Source organism: Micromys minutus, assembly GCF_963924665.1.
Source record: "Micromys minutus genome assembly, chromosome: 13".
Classification (NCBI taxonomy): domain Eukaryota; kingdom Metazoa; phylum Chordata; class Mammalia; order Rodentia; family Muridae; genus Micromys; species Micromys minutus.
Window position 1 is genome coordinate 56,567,787 of NC_137982.1, and position 22,146 is coordinate 56,589,932.

General features: G+C 37.6%; 1 protein-coding gene across 1 annotated transcript; it reads left to right on the top strand.

Annotated features, from left to right (window-relative positions):
• Positions 1–805: 805 nt before the first annotated feature.
• LOC308429014 (olfactory receptor 5G9) lies at positions 806–1,744 on the top strand (the record flags this gene model as incomplete). Its single annotated transcript, XM_080927660.1, has 1 exon — positions 806–1,744. The coding sequence occupies one exon, from the start codon at positions 806–808 to the stop codon at positions 1,742–1,744; it is 939 nt and encodes a 312-aa protein (XP_080783786.1).
• Positions 1,745–22,146: the final 20,402 nt, after the last annotated feature.

Below are 22,146 nucleotides of genomic sequence, written 5' to 3' on the forward strand. Positions count from 1 at the left end.
ATCTATCTTAGTTTATTTTTCAAAGTTTTATGTGTCCTTTTGCCAAATAGTGACACTTCCTCAGTTCTCATCACCTGTAATTATCTATTTTTAAAAAGATTTATCTCAATTAAAATATTTTTGTGATTGTATTTATGTATCTATATGTTAGTGCTCCTAACTGTTGCAGAGCCATCTCTATAGCCCAAGCATCTATTATTCTTACATTTCATTTTTTTAAAGGTTTTGGAATGTTGTGGTCTCTATTATCCTCTATTATCATGTTCAATCCAAAAGCTCTATGTAGCCTTGTAAGTCTTATGATTATGTCAGGATCTACATTGCATATTATCAGGAAGATTCTCTTTATTAAGTTAATTACTTTAGCAAATAGGATCAAACTTAGAGCCTGGCATTTACTAAGTAAGGTATTATTTTATTTGGCTTCCACCCCAGCCCAAATGATTATTTTTATTTCTATTTTGTGAAGGTCATTTGGGACCTACTTTTTGTTAAATTAACTTGAAAATTTCATGAAAATACCAATAATGTTTACCCCTTTAGTCTGGAAAGGCATTGTAGGTTTCATGTGTAATGCTGCACCATTTCATAAGCACACCTGAGTTTTCTCTTTATCATACTTAAACGCGTGTATCTCTTTAGACAGTATATATTACATTTACTAGTATATTTTTAAAATTCAAAAATAAAAATCCAATCTGAGGCTTTAGCCTGTAATTTATTCCCTAGTATATTAACAAGCAGTTTTAATACATAACTGTCACATAGCTGTTCATTGTTCTTGCCATAGAGACGAACCTTATTGATGGCGAATGGGAACTATACAAGGATCACAGAATTCATTTTCATTGGCTTGAGATGCCCCCCTAAGCTGAAGGTTTTCCTGTTCTTGCTCTTTCTGCTTTTTTACCTGGTTACTATGACTGGAAACTTGGGTATGATCATTCTCATCCGGGTAGATTCTCGTCTTCAGACTCCCATGTACTTTTTCCTCAGCCACCTGTCATTTGTGGACATCTGCTTCTCATCAGTCGTGGGCCCCAAGATGCTTATGGACTTCTTTGCAGATAGAAAAGCTATTTCTTTTTGGGGCTGTGTCTTACAGCAATGGTTCTTTGGGTTCTTTGTGGCCATTGAGTGTCTTCTCTTGGCATCCATGGCCTATGACCGCTATGTAGCCATCTGTAACCCCCTGCTGTATTCAGTGGCCATGTCCCAGAGACTCTGCATACAGCTGGTGGTTGGACCCTATGCTGTTGGCTTTTTCAACACCATGACTCACACAACAGCTGCTTTCCGACTTCCCTTTTGCGGCTCCAACATTATCAATCATTTCTTCTGTGACATGTCTCCTATCCTTTCCCTCATCTGTGCAGACATACGGATCAACAAACTGTTGGTTTTCATTGTGGCCGGAGCTGTATTAGTTGTCAGCAGCACCACCATCATCATCTCCTATTTTCACATCCTCATTGCCATCTTGAGGATCCGCTCTGCGGAAGGGAGGAGGAAAGCCTTCTCTACCTGTTCCTCCCACGTTACAGCCGTTTCCATTCTGTATGGGACTCTCTTCTTTATCTACGTGCGGCCAAGCGCCATTTCCTCCCTGGACCTCAATAAGGTGGTGTCTGTGTTCTACACTGCAGTGATCCCCATGCTTAACCCGCTCATCTACAGCCTGAGGAATAAAGAGGTGAAAGCGGCCGTGGGCAGGACTGTTACTAAGGCCAAAGTTTTCCTCTAAAGTTAAATTGCCATCTGTACCACAAAATACATCCACAACAAAGTGTCCAGGCATGATCCAGCCCACAGGGACATCTTCTGAACACAATAAACAGTTTGCAGAATTTGTAATTGACATCTTTTTATCTTTCTGTGTGACTTTTATTTTACTACATAAAATACATTTTATTTTAGTAAATAAAGCTTTCTTTCAACATGTGACTATGAATGTAACTGTCTACTTAAGCACAGGATTCTTTTTCTTAAATATACTTACTGTTTGAAAGTAAGATAAAATCTGATAAATACAAGAGCAACCAGATATGAGTTGTACATTGTAGCATGTATATCCCAGGATTTTGTATGTAAAATTGAAAATAACAAACAGAGTGTTTTTCTTACCTTTAAAATAATGTTCCTTAAATAATTTCCTCATTTAACTTTATGCCCCTATAATCTATTTCATGCTAGTTTTTATTCAGTATAAAAACAAATAAGCAATAGTTGTTGAAGTTTATAGACAGTTTGAACAGCTTTCTGTTAACTTGAAACCGTTGAAGAGTTCAAAAATGGAATAGAGGCTGGATTTGATAAAACTGTCACAGATATATGTACAAAATTTTCAAAGCATAAAAAGAAACCTAGTTATTTTGAAAAGATAAAAGTATGGTTGAGAGTGACTTTCTGGTGTAAATCAGAATCTAGGATTATTTTAAAGTTTGCTAATTAGACATGCTGTAAAATGCACAATCATGTCAATCATATGCTTATTAACAAGACCTATAGAAGAATAAATAAGAATAAGGGAAGCACGCTGTAGTGAGCCACAAGGCAAAACCAGGCAGTACACCTATCTCAAGCCCTGCACACAAGGGTTGGGTGACCATGTTCCTTGTCAGGAGCCACTGATGACAAAATCGATGGTGGGATGATCAAAAATCATCCTGGTCCTTTCTTCTCTAGAGTGCAGCTGGACATGCTTTGAGTTTTCTTTCTTTTTTTTTAAATACATTTTTTACCAGTTCAGTCATTGTCTCCCTCCTGGTCCACAGTCCCACATTTCCTCATTCCATTTCTCCTTCCTTCTGTCTCCAAGAGGATGTCTCCAGCCCCAACCCCCGACTTGCTGGGGTCTCATGTTCCCTCCCCCTCTTCAATCCCACCTAGGTCACCTCCTCCCTCTGCCTCCTGTGATTGCTTTCTTCTCCCTCCCACCTGTGATTAAAGCATCCTCATTCGGGCCCTTCTGCTTGTTCTTACCTTCTTAAATTCTGCGAGTTGTATCCTGAGTATGCTGTAATTTTTTGGTGGGGGGTTGGGGGATAATATCCACTTATTAGTAAGTACATACCATGCATGCTCTTTTGGGACTGAGTTACCTCACTCAGTATGATATTTTTCTAGTTCCATTCATTTGCCTGAAAAACTCATGAACTCCTCATTCTTGATAGCTGAATAGAATCTTGTTGTGCAAATAAACAATATTTTTGTATCCCTTCTTCTGTTGTGGGGCATCTGGGTTGTTTTCAGCTTCAGGTTATCACAGATAAGGCCACTCTGAACATAGTGAAGCATGTGCCCTTGTGATATGGTAGGGCATCTTTTGGGTATATACTAAAGAGTGTTATAGCTGGATCTTTAGTAGATCTATTTCCAATTTTGTGAGGAACCTACAGATGGATTTCCAGAGTGGTTATATCAGTTTGCAATCCTACCAGCAATGGAGGAGTGTTCCTTTTTTCCTCTGCATTCTTGCCAAACAACACATGCTTTCACCTGAGCTTTTGATCTTAGCCATTCTGATTAACGTGGAAACAGAGCACACTTTGAGTTTTCAATGACTATAAAGAGAGCAATAGGATTGAGAATAGAACAGTTTGGGTTCAGACTGTTTGATCACACTCTCACAGGAATTGCAGACCCAGACAAAGACATTATGATGCCTTTGACAGTAATTCCTACCAACAATAAGATTGCCTACAGAAGATAGGACCTACATATATTTTACACTAGTAAATAAAATAAAAACAGCTTCTAGAGCTGGGAAGATGGCTCAGTGGGAACATTACCTCAATTGAGATCACTAAAATCCACTTAAAATGGATGTGGAATTTTGCTTCTGTGATGCTAACATTTTGAGAGGTGAAGAGAGAACTTGAAGTTTGTTAGGTCAGGTACTCTGCTATACTGAATGGTGAATAGTAATAGGAGACTATCGCAAACAAAATGGAAGGTGAATCCAGAGAGTGAAGGCTCTCTTCTGACCTCCCCACATGTACAGTCGCTTATACACACACACACACACACACACACACACACACACACACACACACACACACACACACCACATACAAGTTGGATGGTGACTTAGAAGAGCTTCCAGGTAAAGCAAATGCATCTGAAATAACCCCATGCTTCCAGGATAACTGGTGATGTTTCTGAGTCTCAGGTTAAGGAATAGCTACTTTGGCAGTATTTGCATTTCTACCATTTTGGCTCTGTTTCTACTCTTTCTTTACTTAGATAAGAAAAATAACCATTATATCCAACAATTTGCATACTTCTTCCAGGAGACTGTTCTTCATTTTTCTCTGAAACCTATACTTCCTCAATCTTCCATCACTGAATTTCTGCACCAAATTAGGGTTCTAGACAGTATACTCTTGTCTGCTCTTTTTGACCTCAAGTTTATCCTGTCTAAAAGAAATGAAAGCACAAAAATGGAGCATAGACTGAAAGAAAGGCCAACCAATAACACATCCAGCTTGAAACCCATCCCACGAGCAAGCACCAACCTCTGACATTGTTAATTATACTCTGTTATGTTTGCAGACAGGAGACCAGCATAACTGTCCTCTGAAAGATTGTACCTAGGAGCTGACTGAAACAGATTCTGAGACCTAACACTGGATGGAGGTTTTGGGCTCTTCTGGAGAGTTTGTGGGAAGGATTGAAGGCCTTGAAGGGCCTGAGAACCTCATTGGAAGACCAAAAGACTCAGCTAATTAGGACTCCTTGGAGCTCTCAGAGACTGATCCACCAACTAAAAAACACATACTGGCTGGAAAAAGGTCTCCTGGCACATAGGTAGCAGATGTGCGGCTCAGTCTCCATGTTGATTTCCCAATCACTGGAGTGGAGACACTCCTTAAAGCTGTAGTTGGATCCTGATCTCCATTCCCCAACAGGGCTGCCTTGTCTAGCTTCAGTAGGAGAAGATGTGCCAAATCTGGTAGGAACTTGATGCACCAGGGTAGGGGATACCAGGGGTGGAGCACCGTCTCAGAGGAGAAGGGAGGAGGGGCACAGAAAAGGACTTTCTGAAGATGGGACCCTGGAGGGTGAGGGGTGTCATTTGTGATATAAATAAATAAATGAATAAATGAATAAATTATATTGTTTTCAGATTTCTGGGTATCATTGATATTGCCTTTATGGGATATGCTACACACTATCATGATCATGTGGTTATACAAAGACTCAATATAAAGCAGCCAATTGTAATAAATTTACCTCTGTGGTATAAATGTCGACAAAAGACTCCCAGGTTACATCATAATTTGACTAAAAAACCCTCAGTTTCAACTATAAATCCAAGTACCTGCATCCAAGATACACGATTGCATTTTCCAAGTTTAGGCTCCTTACCATGTAACCCATGCTCACCAATGGCAAATCTTTAGTGAAAGATGAATGATTTCTTTTTCGGGTCTCCTTTGGTAACTGACATCTGATCTAGTGCTAACAAATGATGTTTGTGTGTACTGCTGGGAAATGCTAGATTTTCCTGTTAACATTTCTTTTTTAAACAGATAACTTTACACTGTACAATTTTACCCGCAACAGAACATGTGGCATACTAGAGGCATATGAGGTAAGAAAACCAATATTTCAATTAGAACACTCAAAATAATTAGCTCTAGTAAAAATTTTTATAATTAAAACTATTGAATGTTTAAAAAACTCTTATAACATTTTAGTTTCCTAAAAGAAATGGTCTAACACTTAAAAAACAACTTACTCTTTTATATAAATTGTTCACATTTTTTGCTATTCTATATTATTCTATGCATTTTTGCTTCTTTAACATATCCCTAGTGTGTATGAATTCTACACAGTATACAATCAAATAGAAATTATTCAGAAAACCCACAAGACTCCAAAATAAAAATATTAGAATCGATGGATTTGGCACAGTTTCTCCACAAGTGTTCATCATAGAAATATGTGTGTGCCTGAGTGGACATGGAGGCCAGAAACTGCAAGTAAAGTTATTTTGCAAGAAACCTGATTTGTAATATCATTGTTGGGATGTAAAACCTGATTCAATGACAAGGAGACTTTTTAAAGACCTATATTTGAAGTTTCCGCATACAGGAATACTTTAGAACCCCTGCTCAATTCCTATCACCATGCAGTTGTTCCCAACCAACTAGCTTTGGCTCCCAGGGATCCGACACCTCCAGGAGCGTCTACACTCTTGTCCACACAAGATACTTAGACACATAATTTGAAATGAAAAAATTTCTTAAAACAATGTCTGTTAATATTTCGACCCCTGACATTTGGTTGTCCAGAGTGCGGACTGTTGCATTGCATGTAGGAGGCGTCAGGGGGCGTCAGGGGGCGTCAGGGGGCGTCAGGGAGCGTCAGGGGGCGGCACGGCCATTTTGGATTATGGCACCCTGTACTTCCTACTACCTCCTTTGTTATGTTTCTTGATCTTCATGTTAATAAAGATTTTTTTTCAAGATTGCTTTATATCCCAACTTTTTACCAACTTAGATTTAGACAGTAGCATTTTAGAATATGAAAGTCAAACCTTCCTCCTATGATATTACTGCATCTGGCCATTAGATGGCAGCATCAGCATAGAAGCGACAATAGAATGGCCCAGGCATCTTTTCATTTGCTTTATAGCAAAAGGAAGGTGACAGGCTTGAAGAAATATTCCAAAGACCAAACACTGATATGTGGGGACTGCGGGATCATAGGAAAGTTCACAGTGTGCATGTGTTCACTGACTCCCTAAGAGAAGGTCAGCACGTTCCTTGGCTTATAAACTTTCCTTGACACAGAAACATTCAATCCTCACTAATGGATTTTGACGTTCATACCTTCTGATTGTACAACTAATTAGAGATAAAGAGTTTCCTATGACATACAACAGTGCTTGATTAGGTGCACCCTAACCTGCAAATGTCTTTCTTAGTTGGTTCTTTAATACTTCTAAGTGCTTAATATGTATAGTAGTTGCTTTTAAAGCTGTTTCCAAACTTGATTATTGAAATATTTGTTTTGTTTTCATCATTCAGGAACTCCATAATGGCCTTCATTTGAGATCGTCCTTGTGTGAGGCAATGCACATGCACTCATGATGGGGGCTCTCGGCCTCCGTCCCCTGGTGGCGTCACACATGATGAAGGCTGTCGGCCTCCGTCCCCTGGTGGCGTTCCTCAGTAGCTCTCTCTCACTTATGTTCATTCTGACAAATACATAATGAAAATATAAAAATCAAAAATACTGACATTTTGGAACTCTTAAAATATACATTCAGCATGAAAAGAGAAAAAACTAGAAGAGGTGGTGTTGTAATAACTGCGAAAATAATATTATTTCTTTCTCATTATTTCTTTTTTTATAATTTTATTGGATGTTCTATGTGTTTACGTTTCATATGTTATCCCCTTTTCGTCCCTCTTCCATGCCCCCATTTCTTCCCCTTGCTTCAATGGAGGTGCTCCCTCTCCCAACCACCCTCTCCACCTCAGGACGGTGGTATTCCCTAAGCTGGGAAAACGAGCCTTCGAGCCTTCGCTGGACCAAAGGCCTCCCCTCCCATTGATGCCTGAGCACGCTGTAAAGCAGAACTCTTCTGAGAGACAGAGGCTGGTAGGTCTGTAGGTGCCACTGGTGTCACAAAGCTTCCTGGAAAACAAAGCAGAACAATCAGAGGTTGTCAAACTATATTCTGCTCAATTTTCCTGTCATCAAAATGCCTTCGTTAATTTTGGAATAGAAAAGATGCCATAGAGTGATACTGATTTTATTTCTTCCCTTCCGTGTCATTTATTTGATTCTAACATTTATTTAGATAAAACAATCATTGTTACTTTATTTATGACTGGCGTTTATTACTAATGGATCTCTAGAGTTCTATTATTGTTATTGTTTGTTTTCCTTCTCTACTCCAGTTTCAGTTAATCTTTGTTGTTTGTGTTAACAGATGTAAAATCATCTGGAAAGCATATTTTTGGATGCATATGTGATTTTTTTAAAGAAGAAATTTCCTGAATGTTGGAAGCATAACTCAAATAGAGGCTCTGGTCCTCTATTAGAAAGGGGGAGGGGATGGTTTTCTGCCATAAAACCAGAAACCAAAACCAAAACAAAAGGGAAAATCAAAACAAAAAGTAAAGCAAATTAAAACAAAACAAATCAAATTTCACAACAGTTCTTCCTTAATTGCTTTTGTCAGGCAGGTGTTTGTCCCAGCCAAGAGAGAAGGACTTCACAGGATTTCCTTGTAAAACATTGCATACGTATTAGATTGAACTTTCTTGTGCAGTTTTTCAGTGGTGAACTCCCTCGCTAAATTCCTTTTACACAGGGGGAATGAGAGTCCTAGACTTTGAAACAGTTGCTCCACATTTAAAGCTGTTCTCTGCGTGATCATCTGGAAAAACCTGTGCTCTTTCACGAAATGAAGATCGGTGTTGTATTTTTCTACTTCATCTTTCCGTTGTTATTATTAGACCTGCTGACTGCTGTGGGACTGAATGTATTGTGTTCAGTTTTACTTTTTTGTTGGGTGATTTAGGACATAAGTTAATGAGCCAATGATATTACAGACTGGCCCTTCTGCCTTTCATCAACGTGTTTGCTGTTAGGGATGCTCTCTGTGCTATCTGCCAAATCCCTGGAGATGACTTCAGAACCAAACAGCAATTAACATCTGGGAAGTTTTCAAACTTAAAAGTACCCCGATTAATTGGTCCCTCTGAAACATGTTTACAAGTGTGACAGATCATTTCTTAAGTTTGGTGATTATTTGCCTCTGAGCACCCAATCAGTCTTAATGAAGCTCAAGGCATCTTGTTAGAAAGATCTGTATCAATGTTTATCTTTGGAGACCCACTCCTACACCGGTGAGATGAGTTTATGTTAATGGTTTCTCTGGAGCATTAAGTCCTGCAGCTCAGGTTCTAACTTCATGTAAAGTTTTATCTAGTCATGAAAGTACTTGAATAAAGAGTTAGCCCACTGTGATCTGTGCTGTTCCCTTTCTTTAAGTGAGGAAAGTGAAAATAATGAACGGGGAATTAATCTGTTCTTCTACATGGAATAAGTTACAACCATAAACTAATTTAGGACCTGACCATTCTGATGTTTTAGAGTAATATGGCATGTTCTCAAAAAGGCAGGTTGGAAAGGTTATGAGGAAAAAGATGATAAATACATTAGGGAGGAAGAAATGAAGGTAGGGAGAGGAGAGTGGAAAGAAAAGCAAGCTCAAAGCGATGTCAAACTAGGAAGAGAATATTGAACATTTAATGATTAACCTATATTTTTCTAAAAAATTAACATTTTGAAAATGAAAAATTATACTGATAACTTTGAAACTTCTGATATGGCAGTGAGGAAATTATTTGACATGACAGTCATTAGTTCCTGATGAAGGCAGTAAGTGGAAGATACAGCTTTGATCTTTCAGGGCAATAGAAGCTTGCTTGTTCTGTTCTATCATTTTACATTTTTCTCTACGTGCTTATCTGTAAGTTTATCTAGATCTTGACTCTGAGAAACACTTTATAAAATGAATAGATATGTTTTCAAAATATATTTATATGTTATATGCATAAACGTGTGCACAAATGCTTTTGCGTTTAAAATTTCTTGTTAAAAATTCCTTGTTTACACAAACATTTATCACTGATAACATATAAATTAATCCATGGGGGCCCAGAAATGAAGAATGTGAATATTAATACCGCTATGAAGCTTGTCAGTTACATAGTACACAAGTATTTTCTTCCCCTCTGTAGTTTATCTCTTTTAGTCCAGCGTGTCCCAATGTTCCACCCTGGGATTTGTTATCCGCATTACCTAAAATTATCTGCCTGCCCTTAACCACTGAACATTACTTTTGTAGTTCCATAGCTTGATTATTGCAGTTACATTTTTATTTTATTATTTTATTATTTTTATAGTACAGAATAGAGTTTATTTGGGTCATGGAGGAGATAAGAGGGTAGTAGAGGCAGAGAGAGAGAAGAGAGGAGTAGAGAAGTAGAAGAGTAAAGTCCGGCCACTAGCACATGGATAGAGGGGGGAGGAAGGGAATGGAGACAGAAGGGAAAAGGGGGGAGCAAGAGCAAGAGGAAGGCAAGAGCTGTTACATTTTTAATCCAGCAAGAGATGACTGTTGAATAAGGTGGAGGTTGTGGTAATTTTATTTATATCCATGTAAATAACCATTTCTCCTATACTATCCATTAAAAAGAAGTCATTTGTACAATGTGTAGTCATGGCCCATTTATTGAAGAGCAGGCTGTATGCAGTTCCTAATTATGTGTATTTTTTGTTTGTTTTAGTGCTAGCACTATCCTTTTGGTTACTATTGCCTGATCATTTCAGTTGTATCAATCCTGGTCTGACTCTGTTTTCTGATTTCATATAAATTGTAGCTAATTTTATGTTTTAATGAGGCATGGGACGTTATCTTCCCAGGGATGGCTTTAGATCCAATGACTGCTTTGGGTAACATGAATATTGGAACAATATTAATCGTTTACAGAATTAGCAGAGCATATCATTAAAATTGATTTTAGCTGTGTTCCCTCAATATTTCATAGTTTTATTATAAATATCATTGATTAGATCTTCTCTTAGATATTTTTGATAGCTACTGTTAAGTGGGGGTGGTTTTTATACATTTAAATAGCTTACCATTCAGCATACATAAATATTACAGATTTTTGTTAATTTTTTATCTAACATGGTTTACGGGATGGTTTTGGATGTTTTCAATTTCAGATCATGTTGTATGCAAAGAGAAGGAACTTGAATTTCTGCTTTATACTTTTCATACTTCTTGTTTCATTTGCTAACTTAATTATAGAACTTGTGTTGGTCAGTATCCCTGGCTAAGGAATTTGACTCAGTAAAAACTAAGTCAACCAGAAGCTCAGTAAAAACCAATCAAGTAGGTAAAATGGCTTAATATATATTTCTGAAAACAAGATCTACTATGTGCAACACATATACAAAAAATGCTCAATCGATGAGTCGAGGAGAGCACCACTAAGAGCTGTCTCATTGATCTGTATTTTTTTCTGTCATCACAGATGCTTCCTTGGGCAACAGATGAAAATGGGTGCAGAGACCCCGGTCCAGAGATTGAAGACTTACATGCAGAGGACCTGCTAGAGACCATGCACCGTGTGCTCTTGCTGCTTCTGTCTCTGTGACACCACATGGGCTATGCTAGTTTTCTTTTGGGTAATTCAGTGAATTTCCATAGCTTTAGGAATTATTATTTTCTCAATGTTTGAAGTGTAAAATTAAAGCCTTAAGGTGACATTTTAACTCTGGGCATAGTGACTCCATATCTAATTTAAAATAAAATAGCTTTTAAAAATCAATTTTAGATGGAAAATGAAATAAATTTACAATTGACATTCTTCTAATAGTGGGTAGAAGTTTGAGAATGTAATCCTTGTCTAAAATATTTCTATTGTCATTTCTGTCCCATAAAACTAAAATAAATATCTTATGGAAGCAAGATCAAATTTTCATTCAAATTTTTTAAAATAAATTTTTGTCATTTTATATAAATTTAATAATATGTCACTTTACATTTTATTTCACAGAATGGTTTTATTTAATATTGGGGTACTTATGTCTCTCTCTCTCTCTCTCTCTCTCTCTGTGTGTGTGTGTGTGTGTGTGTGTGTGTGTGATGATAACGTAATTGAACACATTAGGAGGTCAGATGACTATTCTAGGGAGTGATTTCTCTTATGCCATTGTTTTGTGTGTGGTGGGGGGAGGGGATCTGGCTTACAAAATAAAGTCCTTGGACCATTAAATATGGACCCTGCATGCTGAGCCATCTTACAGGCCCTGTGTTATATAAATATACAATATGCAGTACACACAGGCATGAGGAAAATATAAAGGAACCATAGATTCTGGATACTTAGAAGGGAAATAGCAGAATACAAATTATATTAAATGGGGAACAGAATAACAGGAGGGGAATCTAATCTGGGGTGGAGGAGAAAGGTCAATACAGGAGGGACAACTAAGACCAAAGTTGTTATTCCTCAAGGAAATATTATATTATATTAGCTATAAATAAATTATATACACATACATATATGTATATGTTTATTATTTATTTATATCTAATATGACATATACATATATGTATGTATATACACTGTGCTGGGTAGTTTGATGTCAAACTTGACATAAGCTAAAGTCATCTGAGAGGAAAGAACCTCAAGAAAATGCATCCATAAGATCAGGCTTCAGGCAAACTTGCAGGGCAGCTTCTTATTTAATAATTAATGGGTAAGGTCCCAGACACTTTGGGTGGTGCTATTCCTGGTCTGATGGTCCTAGGTTCTATAAGAATGCAGGCTGAACAAGCCATTGGGAGCAAGCCAGTAACTCCTCTCTATGGCTTCAGCTCCTGTCTCCAGCTTCCTGCCCTGCCGGAGTTCTTGTCCTGACTTTCTTCAATGATGGTCTAAATGTTAACATATAATCCATATAAACCATTCCTTCTCCAAATGATTTTTGTTCATGGAGCTTTATCACAACAATAGAAACCCTAAGAAACACACACACACACACACACACAAACACACACCTTTTGGACTGACAATACTTCCCACAAGCACCATATATTTAACAAAAAGAAAAGAAAGAAGGAAAGAAACCCACAGTTCCAAAACTGTGAAACTTCCTTTTGAAGACTTGGTCAGGAAAGCCTAGGTGACTCTCAAGACAATGTTATCCATGTATTGGTTGGTTGCATTTTAAGGGATGATAGTAGGTCTGTAAGCTGAAGTCTCAGTATGTTTAAAACACATAACTTTTATATAGAACTAGACCTGACCCAAAAGCATCTTTTGTGTGGTCTGTCCTTTATGGTACCAAAAAATTATCATAAAATTTACCATAGGAAGGAAGTGATTAGAATCCTAATCTGCTCCAACCCCTATGAACAACACCTATGACAAAGTTTCTCACCATTTAGCTTGATGTTGGCTACTGGCTTGTTGTATATTGCTTTACAATGTTTAGGTATGGGCCTTGGATTCCTGCTCTTTCCAAGATTTTTAACATGAAGGGGTGTTGAATTTTGACAAATGCTCTCTCAGCATCTAGAGAGATGATAATGTAATTTTTCCCTTGAGTTTGTTTAATATGGTGGTTTACATTGATGGATTTCTGTTGATTGAACTGTCTATGCATCTCTGGGAAGAATCATGGTGAAAGATCGTTTTGATGTGTTCTTGGATTTGGTTTGTAAGAATTTTATTGAGTATTTTTGCATCAGTGTTTGTGAGGGAAATTAGTTTGACGTTTTATTTTCCTTTTAGGTCTTTGTGTGCTTTAGTTATAAGCATAATTGTGGCTTTGAAGATGAATTGGGTAGTGTTCCTTCTCTTTCTACTTTGTAAAATAGTTTGAAGAGTATTGGTATTAGGTATTTGACTATGGTCTGATAGAATTTTGCAGTTACCTCATCTGGTTTTGGAAAATTTTTGGTTGGAAAATTTTTGATAACTGCTTCTATTTCTTTAGGGGTAATGGGAATGTTTAGATAGTTTATGTGATCCTGATTTAACTTTGGTATCTGGTATCTGTCTAGAAAATGGTCCATTTACTTCAGATTTTCCAGTTTTGTTGAGCATAGCCTTTTGTAGTAGGATCTGATAATTTTTGTATTTCCCCAGTTTCTGTTGTTATGTCTCCATTTTCATTTCTGATTTTGTTATTTTTGGATACTGTCTCTGTGCCCTCTGGTTAGTCTGTTGGAGGGTTTATCTATCTTGTTAATTTTCTCAAAAAAAACCCAAACAAAACCACCCCCGCCAAAAAAAACTAGCTCCTGGTTTTCTTGATTATGTGTATAGTTCTTTTTGTTTGTACTTGGTTTATTCCAGTCCCGGTTTTGATTATTTCCTGCAGTTGATTCCTCTTGGTGTTTTTGATATTCTGGTGCTTTCAGATGTGCTCTGTAGGCTCGCTTCAGTTTTTTCTTTTCTTTTCTTTTCTTTTTTGAAGACAGTCAGAACTATGAGTTTTTCTCTTAGCACTGCTTTCATTGTGTCCTATTGGTTTGGTTATTGTACTGGCTGTTTTTTTTTTTTTTTTTTTTTTTTTTTGTCAACTTGACACAGCTGGAGTTATCACAGAAAAGAGCCTCAGTTGGGGAAATGCCTCCATGAGATCCAGCTGTAAGGTATTTTCTCAACTAGTGATCAAGGGGGGAGGGCCCAGATCATTATGGTTGGTGCCATCCCTGGGTTGGTAGACCTGGGTTCTATAAGAAAGCAGACTGAGCAAGCCAGGAGAAGCAAGCCAGTAAGTGATATCCCTCCATGGCCTCTGCATCAGCTCCTGCTTCCTGACTTGCTTGAGTTCCAGTCCTGACTTCCTCTGGTGATGAACAGCAATATGGAAGTATAAGATGAATAAACCTTTTCCTCCCCAACATGTTCCTTGGTTATTATGTTTGTGCAGGAATAGAAACTCTGACTAAGACAGTTATGTTGTGTATTCATATTCATTAAATTCTAAAATGTCTAATTTCTTTCTTTATTTTTTCCTTGACAAAGTTACCGTTGCTGAGAGTAATATTTACCTTCCATGTATATGTAGGCTTTCTGGGTTTTTGTTGTTATTGAAGACTAACCTTAATCCTTGGTGAGCTTTTAGAATGCATGTATTATTTCCATCTTCTTGTATCTGTTTTGTGACCAATTATATGGTGAATTTTGGAGAAGGTTCATTGAGGTGCTGAGAAGAAGGTATATTATTTTGTTTTAGAATAAAATGTTCTATAGATACCTGTTAAATCCATTTGGCTCATAACTTCTTTTAATTTCACTGCTCTGTTTAGTTTTTGTTTCCATGATTAGTCTACTTATGAGAGTGGTGTGTTTAAGTCTCCCACTGTTACTGTGTGAGGTGCAATGAGTGCTTAAAATTAGTAAAGTTTCTTTTATAAATTTGGATGTCCTTGCATTTAGAGCATAGATATTCAGAATTGAGAGTTCATGTTGGTAGATTTTTTTCTTGTATGAAGTGTCCTTAAATTTTTTGATAGCTTTTAGTTCAAAGTTGATTTTATTTGATATTTGAATGACTAATTTTTCTTACATTTTTGGTTGTGAGCCTAGCCTTTAACAGCTGAGCCATCTCCCTAGCCCATGACTACTCTTTCTTATTCTTTGGGACCACTGCTTGAAAAAAAAATTTCAGCCCTCTACTCTGAGGTTGTGTTTGTCTTTGTTACTAAAATGTGTTTCCTGTATGCAGCAAAATGCTGGGTCCTATTTACTTCTCTACTCTGTGAGTCTATGTCATGTTATTGGGGAATTTAGTTCATTAATGTTAAAGAATATTAGGGGAAAGTGAGTGCTGCTCCTTATTATTTTTATTGTTAGAGGTAGAGTTGTATTTGTGTGGCTATCTTATTTTGAGTTAGTTGAAAGAAGATTACTTTCTAGCTTTTTCTAGGAATAATTTTCTACCTTGTGTTGGAGTTTTCCATTTATTATCCTTTGTAGGGCTGGATTTGTGGAAAGATATTGTTTAAATTTGAATTTTTCATGGAATGTCTTGGTTTCTCCATCTATGTTAGTTAAGAGTTTCATTGGGTATTATAGCCTGAACTGGCATTTGTGTTTTCTTAGTGTCTGTATCATGTTGGATCTTGAAGCTTTAATAGTTTCTGGTGAGAAGTCGGTGGTATTCTGATAGTACACTCTTGATATGCTGATAATCTTGTTTTCTTACTGATTTTAATAGTCTTTCTATTGTGCATGTGGTGCTTTGATTGTTATTTTATGGAAAAATTTTTTTTCTGATCTCAGTCTATTTGGAGTTCTCTAGGCATCTTGTGTGTTCATGGGTATCTCATTTTGTTTAGGTTGGAGAAGTTTTCATTTATAATATTACTGAAGATATTTTCTGGCCCTTTAATTCAGGAATCTTTGCTCTCTTTATACCTATTATCCTTAGGTTTGGTCTTCTCATTGTGTCCTGGATATTTTGGGTTAGGAGCTTTGTGCATTTTGCATTTTCTGTGACTGTTGTGCTAATGTTTTCTATGATATCTTCTGCACCTGAGATTTTTCTCTTTTATCTCTTTTATTCTTATTCCCATTCTCCTTCCCGTTCCTTCCCAGTTTATTTCCTCCCTATGTGTTCCACAAGTATTTTGTTTTCACTTCTAAGTGTCATTCAAGCATTCTTACATGGGCCTTCCTACTTGTTCAACATCTGTGGGATATATCATGTATATTCTGTGACTTTATGGATTATATTGACATATCAGTGAATACATACCATACATGTCCTTTAGGTCTGGTTTCCTCATTCAGGATGATCTTTTTGAGTTTTATTGATTTACCTGAAAATTTCAGGATGTCTTTAATTTTAATAGCTTAGTATTTCATTGTGTAAGTGAACAACACCTTCTTTGTCCATTATTCAATTGAGGTTCAACTGGGTTGCTTTCAGTTTCTATTTATTTCAAATAAGATTGCTATGAACATGATAGAGTACATGTCCTAGTATGATGGAACTTTTTTTTTTTTGATGGGTAGAGCTGCTTCCTGAGTTAGAGCTATTCCCTGTTTTTTTGAGAAACCATTAAATTGATTTATAGAGTTGTTGTACAAGTTTAAATCCCACCAGCAATGGAATAATATGACTCTTTGCATTTTTGAAAGCATGTGCTTTAGCTTGAGGGTTTTTCTTTTTTTCATTTTATTGGATATTTTCTGTATTTACATTTCAAATATTATTATCTTACACCCACTCCCATCACTCTTCCCCTCCCCCCCACCACTTGCTTCCATGAAGTTGCTTCCTCTTCCAACAACCCACTCCCACCTCAGTGCCTTGGTTCTCCCCTACACTGGGAAAACAAGCCTTCAAGGACTAGAAGCCTCTCCTCCCATTTTTGGCAGACAATGCTATCCTCTGCTACATATTCACCTGGGGCCATGGGTCTCTCCATGTGTGCTCATCAGTTGGTGTTTTAGTCCCTAGGGGCTCTGGAGGGTTTGGTTGGTTGATAATGTTATCCTTCCCATTAGGTTAACAAACATTTTCAGCTTCGTCAGTTCTTTCTCTAACTCTTTCATTGGTTTCCCAGTGCTCAGTGTGATGGCTAGCTCCAAGCATCTCTGTATCAGTATGGCTCTGGCAGAGCCTCTGAGGAGGCATCCATATCAGGCTCCTGCCAGTAAGCATTTCTTGGCCTCAGCAATTGTACCTGTGTTTGGTGGCTGCATAAGGGATGAATCCATATGTGAGGCAGTCTCTGTATGATCTATTCTTCAATATCTGCTCCTCTATTTGTTTTTTTATTTCCTACCATGAGGTTTTTGTTCTCCTTTTTAAGAAGGACTGAGGCACTCACATTCTGGCCTTCCTTCTTTGTGAACTTCATAAGGTCTGTAAATTGTTTCTTGAATATTCTGAGCATTTTTGGTATGGAGAGCTTTTGGGGTCACTTGGCAAGAGTTTGGGCCGGGACAAGAAAGTTGATCTACCCAAGGCAGAAATTCGACTTTGGGTTAGGATAAAGAAGTAAGTCCAGAGAGGAATCTGATTTTAAGTTAGAACAAAGAAATAGGCTTCAGACAATAAGTTGACTTTGGGCTAGGATAGAAAAGTAAGCTCAGAGAGGAATCTGATTTTATTCTAGACCAAAGAAGTAGGCTATAGGCAAGAGTATGACTTTGTCCCGATTAGTTTAGGAGAGCAGGAACTCTGCCATAGGGACTTGGTTTCCACCCAGAGGGCCCATGAGACCAGACCGAATGCTCAGGCCATCTGTCACCAGGAACAGCAGAGAGCCAGGAATGCAGGCCTTATGAGACTGCACTGCAAGTAGCCAGGGCAAAGAGAGGTCTGGGCAGAGCAGGCAGAAAGCATGTACCCCCTTACCCCATTGGTTCAGGGGAAGAGGAAAGTTTTTCTAGAATTTAATGAAAATGAAAACACAACATACCCAAACCTATGGGATGCAATGAAAGCAGCACTGAGAGGAAAACTCATAGCTATGAGTGCTTCCAAAAAGAAACTGGAGAGAGCACACACTAGCAACCTCACAGCAGAGTTGAAAACTCTAGAACAAAAGGAAGCATATATACCCAAGAGGAATAGATGGCAAGAAATAATCAAACTCAGACCAAATAAAAACAAAAAGAACCATTCAAAGAATCAACAAAACCAAGAGCTGGTTATTTGAGAAAATTAACAAGATTGGTAAACTTTTAGCCAGATAAACTAGAGGGCAAAGAGAAAGTATCCAAATTAACAAAATCAGAAAAGAAAGTGGAGACATAACAACTGAAACTGAGGAAATTCAAGAAATCATCAGATCCTACTACAAAAGCCTATATTCAAAAAAGCTGGAAAATCTGGAGGAAATGGATGAAATCCTAGACAGATACCAGAAACTAAAGTTAAACCAGGACCAGGTAAACCATCTAAATAATCCCATAACACCTAAAGAAATAGAAGCAGTCATCAAAAGCGTGCCAAGAAAAAAAAAAAAAAAATCCCAGGTCCAGAGGGGTCATTGCAGAATTCTATCAGACACTTATTGACGATCTAACCAACACTCTCCAAACCATTTTATAAAATTGAGTCAGGTGGAACACTACTTAACTCATTTTTTGAGGCCACAATAATCCTCCTTCCTAAACCACACAAAGACCCTACAAGGAAAGAGAACTTCAGAACAATCTCACTTATGAACATTGATGCAAAAATACTCAAAAACTCCTTGCAAACCAAATTTAAGACCAAATCAAAACGATCATTCACCATGATCAAGTAGGCTTCATCCCTGGGATACAGGAATGATTTAATATACGGAAATACATCAGTGTAATCCACCATATAAACAAACTCCAAGATAAAAACCACATAGTCATCTTACTAGAAGCTGAGAAAGCATTTGACAAAAGTCAACAGCCCTTCATGTTAAGTCTTGGAAAGAACAGAACTCCAAGGTCCATACCTAAACATAATAAAAGCAATATCCAAGAAACCAACAGCCAACATCAAACTTAATGATGAGAAACTTGAAGCAATACTACTAAAATCAGGGACTAGACAAGGCTGCCCACTCTCTCCCTACCTATTCAACATAGTATTCGAAGTTCTGGCTGGAGCAATTAGACAGCAAAAGAAAATCAAAGGGTTACAAATAGGAAAGGAAGAAGTAAAACATCACTGTTTGCAGATGACATGAGAGTGTTTGCAAGTTACCCCAAAAATTCCACCAGAGAACTCCTACAGCTGCTAAACAAGTTTAGCAAAGTGACTGGATATAAAATTAACTCAAACACATCAGTAGCCTTCCTCTACTCAAAGCACAAACATGGGCATAAAGAAATTAGGGAAAAGATACCCTTCACAATAGTCACAAACAATATGAAATACTTTGGTGTGACTTTAACTAAGCAAGTGAAAGGACCTGTATGACAAAAACTTCAAATCTCCAAAGAACGAAAATATAGGAAGATCTCAGAAGAAAGGGAAGATTTCCCATGCTCATGGATTGGAAGGATCAACATTGTAAAAATGGCCATCCTACCAAAAGCAATCTACAGATTCAATGCAATCCCCATCAAAATTCCAACCCAGTTCTTCATTGAGTTGGAAAGAGCAATGTGCAATTTCATCTGGAATAACAAAAGACCTAGAATAGCAAAATTCATCCTCAACAACAAGAAAACATCTGCGGGAATCACTGTTCCTGACCTCAAGCTATATTACAAGGCAATTGTGTTAAAAACTGCATGGTAGTGGTACAGAAATAGGCACGTGGATAAATTGAATAGAATAGAAGATCTAGAAATGAGCCCTTATGTCATGCGCCTCACATCCCGCCAGCAGGAATGGCATGCAACAACAGGATTCTTCTGTGAACAACCTTTATTGTACAGTTCTCTGATCACGTGGAAGAAAAATGCACTGCTTATATATGCCCAGGAGACTCGTGTCTTTACCTGATTGGTGTGCTCTCCAGTATCTCATTAGCATGCCCTGAGACCAGGCTGTGAAGTCTGTGGCATATGCGCACTATGTCTCTTGGGTTGGGCAACAGCTGTTTGCTGAGTTATCGGTGGGAAGCGGGCGTCATCTTTGGTTGTGGCACAAACAGCTCTCAACACCCTTACATATATGGTCACTTGATTTTTGACGAAGGAGCTATAAATATTCAATGGAAAAAGTACAGCTTCTTTAACAAATGGTGTTGGTCCAGCTGGCACTCAGCATGCAGAAGAGTGAAAATAGACCCTTTTTACCTTCTTGTACAAAGTTCAAGTACAAGTGGATCAAAGATTAAACCAGGTACACTGAAACTATAAGAAGAGAATGTAGAGAAAACCTTAGAACATGTAGGCACAGGAGAAAATTTCCTTAACAGAACACCAATGACTTGTGCTTTAAGGTCAAATATATACAAATGGAACTTAATGACATTGGAAAGTTTCTATAAGGCTAAGGACACTGTCAAGAAATCAAAACGGCAGCTAACAGATTGGGAAATGATTTTTACCAACCCCACATCTGATAGAGGCCTAATATCCAAGGTATGCAAAGAGCTCAAGAAGTTAGACACCAGAAAAATCAAACAACCCTCTTAAAAATTGGGTACAGAGCTAAACAAAAAGTTCTCAATTGAGGAATATCAAATGGCTGAGAAGCATCTAAGGAAGTGTTTGACATCCTTAGTCATCAGCCAAATGCAAATCAAAACAACCCTGAGATTCCACCTCACACTAGTCAGAATGGGTTAGATCAAAAATTCAGATGACAGCAGATCCTGGTGAGGATGTGGAGAAAGAGGAATACTTCTCCACTGTTGGTGGGGTTGTAAAGTGGTACAACCACTCTGGGAATCTGTCTGACAGTTCCTCAGAAAAATGGTCATAGTACTACTTGAAGACTCAGTTATTCCACTTCTGGGCTATATGCCCAGAGATGCTCCAACATACAAAAAGACAGATGTACCACAATGTTCATATCAGCCCTATTTATAATAGGCAGAACTGGAAAGAACTTAGATGTCCTTCAGTAGATGAATGGATACAAAACTTGTGGTATATTTACACATTGGAGTACTACTCAGCTATCAGAAACAATGACTTTATGAAATTCCTAAGAAAATGGTTGCATCTAGAGAATGTCATCCTGAGTGAGATAACCCAGTCACTAAAAAGCAGACATAATATGTAGTCACTCATAATTGAATTCCTACCCCAGAAAGCTGTGAGCACCCCAGAAACAACTCACAACTCACAGACTATATAAAGTTCAAGAAAAACACAGGCAAAAAAAAAAAAAAAATAACAACAACAACAACAAAAAAATTATGTTTACTCCTTACACACCAAGAAAAGCTTGACTAATTCCAGGTTACATCTTGATTTACATGTACTTTATGCTCATTGTAACTAGTAAGATTTTTTTTTTTTTTTTTTTTTTTTTTTTTTTAGTTTTTGGGTTGTTTTTTATTTTGTTTTAGCATATCATTTGCTTCAGCTATACAATCAACACTTGCTTCCAATACTCCCTCTCCTCAAAAGAGAAACCAAGTGGCCATCAGCAGTTCCCAGGCCTAGCCTAGAATCATTAATCTAATCTCTGAGAACATTTCACATAAATGTCACCTTTTGTATTGTTTCAGAATAAGCAGATGAATTTTCAATCATAAATACCACTCCCGCTTCATCACAAGTGGTAAGTACTGAACTGATAAATGTATATAAAGTGTAACAATGCAGGCCATCTTTATCATTCAGAACTTGTCCAGTATTAGTGTGAGACAAGTCAGGCCAACTGCACTCTGCTCCTATGGAGCACGGCCTTTCCTGTTACCTGTGTGACTAAATACCAGCAGGAAGAAAGGGGCACTGACACACTGCAGATTCTGTACAAGTCCTTACTTGCTTTTTTGTATCTGAGCAAATATCTACTGAAGACAATATTCAAGAAAGGTCCCATTTATAAGTCACCGAGGACCCCACGTTACACTGCACCCCATCCTTTAACAGATACAATAAAGGAATACAAAGAATAAGTGGTCACACCACTGAAAATTCTTTGAGGAATGACTAACACAAATTTCTACAAATGAAGTGGATAGCC